Source organism: Gracilinanus agilis, chromosome 5, assembly GCF_016433145.1.
Source record: "Gracilinanus agilis isolate LMUSP501 chromosome 5, AgileGrace, whole genome shotgun sequence".
NCBI classification, from domain to species: domain Eukaryota; kingdom Metazoa; phylum Chordata; class Mammalia; order Didelphimorphia; family Didelphidae; genus Gracilinanus; species Gracilinanus agilis.
Window position 1 is genome coordinate 124822884 of NC_058134.1, and position 9317 is coordinate 124832200.

The 9317-nt window shown below is 32.5% G+C and overlaps 1 protein-coding gene across 5 annotated transcripts in view; it reads left to right on the forward strand.

Moving 5' to 3' along the window:
• The window catches only part of ZNF800 (zinc finger protein 800), a 30359-nt gene extending 21575 nt beyond the window's left edge, over positions 1-8784 (forward strand). For 4 of the 5 annotated variants that reach the window (XM_044678276.1, XM_044678280.1, XM_044678278.1 and 1 more), the window contains one exon: positions 4367-6812. In XM_044678276.1, coding sequence (XP_044534211.1) covers positions 4367-6066 — 1700 coding nt within the window. In that variant the 3' untranslated portion in view covers positions 6067-6812. Of the gene's footprint in view, positions 1-4366; positions 6813-7294 lie in introns of those variants that run through there. The other variant, XM_044678279.1, reaches the window with a different exon arrangement.
• The last annotated feature ends 533 nt before the right edge of the window (positions 8785-9317 follow it).

The window sequence follows — 9317 nt, forward strand, 5'->3', positions numbered from 1 at the left end:
TGGAGTTTGGTTTTAGGATTTCTTTTTCTTTTTTTAGTACTTCTTTAAAGATCACTTTTTAAAATACTGCTCTTTTTTACTCATTTATATAGGATGATTTACCTAGAATCCCTTTAGATAAGGAAGGTTAAAAAAATAGGAGCTAGGTTGTGAATAAATGAAGGAAAGGAAAAAGGAGTTAGTCAATCTAGCAGACAACTTGCCACTTACCATGTATTTTTTGCTTAAATTTGGGTTTTGTTTCCTCTTGTGTTTATTTTTTATTTTATTAATGGGGATGATAAAGAGATATGTACTTTGACCTCTGGTCAACTCATTTTTTACAAATCTTTGTTTAAAATTTTTATTTTTTGTGTAAAATTCACTATTTTTTCTTGTAGTTGTGCTTGCCAAATGATGGGCAATATAATTGCAAATATTAAATTACAACAGATTAATAATTTACAAGTATAGAAATTAAGCAAACTCAGTTTTTAAGTGTTAACCTTTTTAATTGACTAAATCTATGAATTTCTCGGGACTGAATTAGCATCTCTAATGTAAAGTTTGTGCTTTAAAGAATTCAAGTACTTTGTAATGTTTTATCAAATAATAGTTAACTTGGAAGATAATTTTCATTATTTAATATTCTGAAATTTATCATTACTTTGTATCATTACTTATATCAAACATAGAGAAAGTTTTTCGATACAAAGGTTTCCACATTAAGAGTTTATGGAGTTTTTTTTTTACCTTATATTTTGTGAGTAAAACTAGAAAATATAAGTTACATACATATTAGTGTTCCTTCAAATACCCTAACTCCCCATTTTCTCATTCTCATTTTCTATGACTTTCTGCTCCCTTCTACCTCAGCTATACACAGACAGATAATCATTCTCTGGATCATGCCATCATTAATAAATATTTCACTTTCATGTTCATGAACTCCAAAACTACTTTGTCTGATTATGATATTTTAATAGTTTTTCCTTATATCATTCTTTGTCCTCATTGGGACTGCTAGTCTCTTTAGCTCTAAATAGTTTCTCAGTCCATCATTCTTGTATTGTCTGTACTCTCCTCTTTTCCCAGTATAGACCCTTTGATAAATCACGTCAACTCAAATAAACTTCTTTTGAATCACTTGTCTCTATGTCCTGTCACTGATCACACCTTGCCAAACTCCAATTCTGGATTATTTCCTTCATCCTTATCTTTTTATTTCATTCCATTTCAGGTGCTATTTAATAGAACTGGAGGAAATATTAGGTCCATTATAAGTTATGTCATCTGATTTAAACTGGATGTTCACTACAGCAAGACAGTCCTTTTCTTTAATTGGTTCTCTATCCCACTTACAGTGGTTGTCCGAGATCTCCCTGTTTCTCCTCTAGCATTCCATGGTATCTCATCCTCCATTGTCTTAGCTTGAGGTTTCAGTTGTGGTTTAGTTGTTTTTCACTCGTGTCTGACTTGTGGTGCCATTTGGAGTTTTCTTGGTGAAGATGCCAAAGTGGTTTGACATTTCCTTCTCCAACTCATTTTATAGTTAAGGAAACTGAGGCAAACAGAATTAAGTGATTTTCGCAGGATCACATAGGTAGTAAATGTTTGGGGCTAGATTTGAACTTGGGAAGATGAATCTTCCTGGTTCCAAGCCCAGTGTTCTATCCATTGCACCAACTAACTGCCTCCTTAATTGAGATCTCACTGAAAAAAGTGAGATCATTTGTCTAGAGCTCTCTCTTCTCCTCATTTCACATCTCTTTTGACATAATTGTCCACTGTTTTCTTTATTCTGGTCTCTGATGAAGAGATTATTCTTCTCCCTGCCAAAACTGATTCTTCTATGAGCATCCTTGATCCTATCCCCCCTTTTCTTTTCCAGCAGATTGGTTTCTACTATCATGGGAGTCCACTATATCTTGTATTTACGTAATTATTTACTTGTTATCTCTTCCATTAGAATGATAGCTACTTGATGGCAGAAACTGTTTTTACCTTTCTGTGTGCTTAGCATAGTGGCTTATGTGTAGTAAGTATTTATAAATCTTAGTTAATTGATTCATTTTAGCTTAAAGTGTACTCTAGGCCACAGAGAAATCATTATTCAGTGAACATTAAGTTCAAGGTCCTGAATGCAAAGCTGAAGACAACTTTTAGGCTCTGTTTATCAATGAATTATTTTCAGTCTGTTTAGGGATATATGACAGTTAATAATCATAATGCAGTTTAGAATATAAGTAGAGAAGTTATATAAAGTTCAGTGACATAGCTAAAGAAGGAAGTATTACTTTTTTATTTCATCTGGGAGGATCAGGAAGGGGTTGTGGAAGAGGTGGCAACCAAATTGGACCTTTCCAGATTGGGGTAGGGCAGAATTTCAACAGTTGAATGTTGGGAAGGATAGAATCCATTTCAGACAAGGGGGAATCTTGGGAACAAAGGAAGGAAGGAAGCAATACAATGAGACAATTTTGGGATATGTAGTTTAGGTCAGCTGGAGAGTAGAATATGTGAAGGGCGATTGCTTAGGCTATAAACTGATCTTGCTGTTTGGGCTACGACTACTTTTCCTTTTTTTTTTTTATTCTTAAGATATGATTTTAAATATGACTAAAGTAAATAAATTTCCTTTCTAATTAAAAGGCAGAGTGCTGAATTAGCATTTGCATTTTTTTCAGTTGTTACTTTTGTTAATGATGAAATAACATTTCTCTAGACCAGTGATGGGCAAACTACAACCTGTGGGCCAGATGCAGCCCCCTGAAATGTTCTATCTGGCTGGACAATATTATGCCTAATCTGACAAATACAATGAGTATGATACAATACAAAAGAGTTGCCTTAGAAACGGACTGACAGATGAGCATTTCCTTTTCTTTGGCCCCCTCTTTAAAAAGTTTGCCCATCACTGCTCTAGACCATTCTAAGAGTAAAATTGATTAAGAATCTACTCAGTTTATTTTGTAGTACTTATTCCAAAAGAAGGAATTTTACCTTATCTGAAATTATTACTTTACCAATATACAGGGCACAGATGATTAGAGAAGGAAATAATAGCTACTAGAAAAAAAATATGGAGTTCCAAACTTTATTTTGGGGTAGCTAAGTGGCACAGTGATGAGTACTGGGCTTGGAGTCAAATTCAGCTTCATATGTATATTAGCTGTGGGACTTAAAGCAAGTCATTTTAACCTCCATTGGTTTTAGTTTTCTTGTATATAAAATGGGGATAATAATAGTTCCTCCTAGGTTTGTTGTGAGCATCAAATGAGATAAAAATTGTAAAGCATTTGGCACATACATAGTAAGTGCTGTATAAATATTAGCTTTTATTGTTGATTTAATATTCATAATTGAGCTTGAGAGTGACTAGTGTTTTATAAAATAGCCATATTGTTGTCCTGTTATTAATAGCCTACTAGACAATTTTTTACATGTGTATTTTATCATTTACCTAGGGGGAAATTCACATATCAAGGAAATAAAACTAGCTACATTTTTGGAATAGTCATCAGTAGCTTTATAGAAATATATCATGTTCATTAGACACTGTTAGGACTGATTCTAATAAATATAGCTATGATTCATGACATATCTGTTCATGTGCTCAAATTTTCTCTCAATTTTAAAATCCCTTTCATTTGTATAATGTGCTCCATAATTATTTGGTCTTATGTAATTAAAGTGTATTTTTTATAATAAATTAATTTAATGGATGTTCTTTCTATTTTAGCTTATGCATTTAAAACATTTCTTTTCAAGTTCTCCCTAGCATATACATCCATACCATATTATGTTAATTGATCTTTGCTTTTGTAGAAGTACTGTTTAAATATTTCAGAATAATATGGTACTGGTACTTAGGAAGTATTTAAGTGCTAGTTGACTGATTGCCAACAAAGTATAAAATTTGACTTAGATTATTTTTTTTAGAGAGATTATTTTTCACTTATACAGTTTAAATTGATAGAAGTAGCATGGCATAGTTGGATATAGTGCTGGGCCAGGAAGACTCATGTTCATATCTTGCCTCTATTACTTATTAGTCCTGTTATCCTGGGCAAGGCACTTAACTTCATGTTCCTCTTCATTCCTAGATTAACATAACAAATTTATAATAGTATAATTATACCATCAGAAATAAATATGATATAAGGCTGCATCTCTTGCTAGAAAGTTGCTTTTTTGTGTTATATTGACAATATAAATTAAAGCAAAAGTATATTAAATTTACTGGTTGTACTTTTATAAAATACTGGGAAATCTTATAAAAAATAAAAAAAGACTAGGTGATTTAGTAAACATTTTTGCAGTTGTTCATATTATCTTTTAAAATATGAATTAGAACAAACCTAAAATGATGTTTTTGTTTTAACAGACCTTCCTGATGTAAATGATAAACAAAGCCAAGCCATAAATGATCTCCTAGAAGCCATTTATCCAAGCGTGGACAAACGAGAATATATTATTAGGCTAGAACCCATAGAAACTAATCAGAATGCAGTGTTTCAGTATATTTCAAGGACTAATAACCCAGCTGAGGTCAATGAGTCAAGTAATTCTCCTGATCAAACTCAAGTTCAGATGCAAGAACCTAACACTGAACAGTCCAAAACAACTCCAGTTCCAGATGCAGAAGTAGAAATTGTAGAGCCCCCGCCTGCAGAAACAGTTGCAAATGAAGCAACACCAGCTTCTGATGAACAGCCTCAGGAATCACACACTGACTTGGAAACTTCTGATAATTCTGATTTTGGCCACCAGTTGATTTGTTGTCTTTGTAGAAAAGAATTCAACTCCAGACGTGGTGTTCGCCGGCACATTAGGAAAGTACACAAAAAAAAGATGGAAGAACTAAAGAAGTACATTGAAACACGAAAGAATCCGAACCAGTCCTCTACTAAAGGACGCAATAAGAATGTTCTAGTAACACTGAGTAGAAGTTGTCCAGTATGTTATAAATCATTTGCTACAAAAGCGAATGTAAGGAGGCATTTTGATGAAGTTCATAGAGGACTGAGGAGGGATTCAATTACTCCTGATATAGCTACAAAGCCTGGGCAGCCTTTGTTCCTGGATACTGTTTCTCCTAAAAAATCTTTTAAGACTCGGAAACAAAAGTCTTCTTCAAAGGCTGAATACAATTTAACTGCATGCAAATGCCTTCTTTGCAAGAGGAAATATAGTTCACAAATAATGCTTAAAAGACATATGCAAATTGTCCACAAGATAACTCTTTCTGGAACAAACTCTAAAAGAGAGAAAGGCCCTAATAATACTGCCAACAGCACAGAAATAAAAGTAAAAGTTGAACCATCAGACTCTGTAGAATCTTCACCCCCTTCTATTACCCATTCTCCACAGAATGAATTAAAGGGAACAAATCATTCAAATGAGAAAAAGAACACACCGGCAGCACAGAAAAATAAAGTTAAGCAAGACTTGGACAGCCCTAAATCAACGAGTCCTTCTGCTGCAGGTGGCCAGCAAAAAACCAGGAAACCAAAACTTTCAGCTGGCTTTGACTTCAAGCAGCTTTACTGTAAACTTTGTAAACGCCAATTTACTTCCAAACAGAACTTGACTAAACACATTGAATTGCACACAGATGGAAATAACATTTATGTTAAATTCTATAAGTGTCCACTTTGCACTTATGAAACACGTCGGAAACGTGATGTGATAAGGCACATAACTGTGGTTCACAAAAAATCATCACGTTATCTTGGGAAAATCACAGCCAGTTTAGAGATCAGAGCTATAAAAAAGCCCATTGATTTTGTTCTAAATAAAGTGGCAAAAAGAGGCCCTCCAAGGGATGAAGCGAAGCAGAATGATTCAAAACACGACGGAACTTCTAATTCTCCCAACAAAAAGTATGAAGTAGCTGATGTTGGCATTGAAGTAAAAGTCACAAAAAACTTTTCTCTTCACAGATGCAATAAGTGTGGAAAGGCATTTGCAAAAAAGACTTACCTTGAACATCATAAGAAAACTCATAAGGCAAATGCTTCTAATTCACCTGAAGGAAATAAAACCAAAGGCCGAAGTACAAGATCTAAGGCTCTTGTCTGGTGAGGAACAGTTACAGAGTTTTGCTTCCCCCTTATCCCCTTTCAAACTAAAAAAAAATATCATTTGGCCATAACTTATAGCAGGTTCCATTCTAACAGCTAACATGCCACATATCTGATGGCATTGGGAACTGAGGAGAAATGTACCTATTGCATTTGCTTCAGTGACCTTTATTCCACTGACTTGGGAACAAAAATTAACTTCAGAGCTTATCTTCTACAGGACAATGCAACATAGCTATAGGTAGCATGGAGCCAATGCTATTCTTTTAATATTGTAATATATGTGCATTTATATTGGCTTATGTTTATAGTAGAAGTCCTCTGTTTTACTAACTTTGCACAGATTTGATTCAGCAACTTAGTCTACTAATGAACTTTATGCAGGAAAGTTAAAGAAATAATAGAATAAAGATTTGTGAAGGCTCTAATTATAGGAAAAATCTTTTAAGGCACTGTAATTATTGTAAAATTGATTTGTGATGGCTCAATAAAGTGCTACACAGAAAAATCTCTAAATTAATTTAGAATAATTAGTAATAAGGCATTTATTAATTACTTTTAACATAGTGTTTCAAGGAAAGGGGAAAACTTAGTAAAGAAAAATTTGGATTTTGTTTTCTTGCTAGGTTCTTTTGGTTACTGTTTTTTAGTTTTGTTCTATGGAAAAAAATGATTTAGTTAGTCCCAAAATGTTTTAATTTTCCCCCTTTTGTTCAAATAAACTTTTTGGTGATTATTTCAACCTAATTAATAATTTTACCTCAAGGGTTTTTTGTTTTGTTTTTGTATATGTAGTATGAAATAGGTTAACATCCCTAATGGGGAAGAAAAGAGAAGTTTTAAATAATAACATTTTAAGAAAATTTTGGAATAAATACAAGTTTTAAAATGCAATATAAAATACAGAATAAATTACCTATCATTTACTTGTTTTTGCAAGTACATCTATTTTAAAGAATTTATCATTAATACTTGAGTACCCCTTGCATTGAGGCCTCTAATGAATATTAAAATAATTTTTGGATTCAGCTCCAAAAGCAGATAACTTAGTTTTACGTAAAATATTGAGTGGCTTAAACTGTGTGTACAAGCTTAAAGTCACAAACCTTTCATTCTATTTATGTGAAAACTTTAAATGAATTATCGTTTATTATTCTTTTTACTATTATATAACTTTAAGGTTTTATTGGCAAACTCAAAGGTGTTAATTTATTCCCATTTCTCCTCAGATAACTTCAAGTGATGTACGGAAAGGTTTGGAGTTCATTTGTGTGGAAAGACTTTAAATTGGTGTTAGAACCACTAACGTCTTCAAATGGTACTATAAGGAAAAAAAGAAAAATATTTTCATAAATATTCAACTGTTACTGCTGTTTTTTAACTAAATTAATAACCATCTGACAACATGTTTCTAAGGCCATTGCCTCTTCCAACACTTTCAAGTAGCTGTGAAGTTAACCTTATTCTACCTACATCCTAGTTTGTCTTATCTTGTGTATTTGGTCTACAGGTTCATCTTACTATATTTAAAAACAAAAAACAAAATGCAAAATTTGTTTTTTCCTTAAAGACAAGAAGCTTTAGGCAGTCAACAACCTGAGGGAAATATCTCTGCTGGTGGTGTTATTTGACAAAGAAGTTCTATGGTAGTTTCATTTTGTTTGGCAAGATTTTCATCCAGGTTATGTGCATGATTTCAGATTTTTCTCCAGTGAATGTATGCTAAGAACAAACGAGTCTATTAAAACCCAGAGGAACTTAAGTCTGCTGAATATTAGTACTTGTCCTCACATCAGTTCATCTCCAACTGATTTTCTAGTGTAATGAAAGTTTTATTGTACTAAAGATAGTATAGAGAAAGTTCCAGTTCATTTTCATGCATGGTTCATAGCAACACCTTTAATTTGTAAACATCTGAGGTTTTTATGAAAATCAAACATTCCCCTATTTTTTCTTTAAATTTTATACACAAGCACTTTAATGATAGATACAACTTAATTTTTCAGTTTCTATTTTTTTAAATGGGCAACACATTTACTAATGTTAATATGAAGGTAGTAAATATCTTACTGATATTTTGTATTTACAGACAATCCATGCACAACCACTTCTTATGATGCAAGTTTTATTTCTTTAAATATTGCTACTTAGGGAGGAAGAAAGGAGAAACCAAGGAAACTTTTTTCTCTCAAGAAAATTTCAAGCGACCACTTTAGATAACATTTGATTTTTGCTATGGAATTTGCAAAATAATGAATTCTTTTCCAATTTATAATCAAGATTTTAGGGAAAAAAAGGCAGACCTATCATTACAAATTTCTTGGTAGGTTTCTGTATACCAACATTTTGTACTTTTTAGGAAAAACCATTTTGTTTTTTAGAAATTTGTGTCAAAATTATCCTAATTTCAAAAGGTTCAAGAGAAAATATACCATGTTTTTATAATAGGTTCACACCTGTAATTAGGAGGGACCCTGTTTCCATTTACTTTTTGTATAAAATCTAAAAATGTTGAAGATCACAATGAGAATAAAATGCTTCTTTAGATAGAAAAACATTTAGCCTTCCTAGTGCTTTGCACTAAAATATACTGTGAAAGGAAACTAGAAAGACTGTAACTGTTGCTGGAAATGTTCTATATTGAATGTACATTCTTTTGTTTGGACAAATGTACTGTATGTGATGGAAATAAACCAGACTCGAAGTCACTTCAGCTAAATGTGCTTCAACAAAGGTGCATTGGTTGAACCGTAAATGCTTATTATCCACTTTATTCAGTTACTATGAGCAGCTGTACTTAAACTGTATCCTTTTGTTAGCTTTGTTTTTAAAATCTTAAAGTAATAATTTTCTCTTTAATTTAAAAGCAAATCTACATGTGGAAAACATGTACTTGTAGGTATGATGAACAAATGCACATCTTTTTAAATTTAAAGTTAGTATTGCATTTCTAAGTTAGTGTAGCTGATTGAACATTGTTGAACATGTATGTTTAGTTTTTGAAGGTACTTCATACATTCCTACACACTAAATGTACTTACTCCAACACACTTTCCAAATTCTTAATTTTTAGTCACTGAAACAGTGGCAGTAATATATGAAGATTCCTTGATACTGCTTTTCCTCAGCTGTAATCTGCCTTTCTCTTTATTTTTTCACTCCTTGATGAGCCTAGTCTTTAGGGAATAGCATGATTTTTGGAATTTCCTTTCTCCGATAACCTTTTCCTACAGTCATATGCTCTGTTGATTG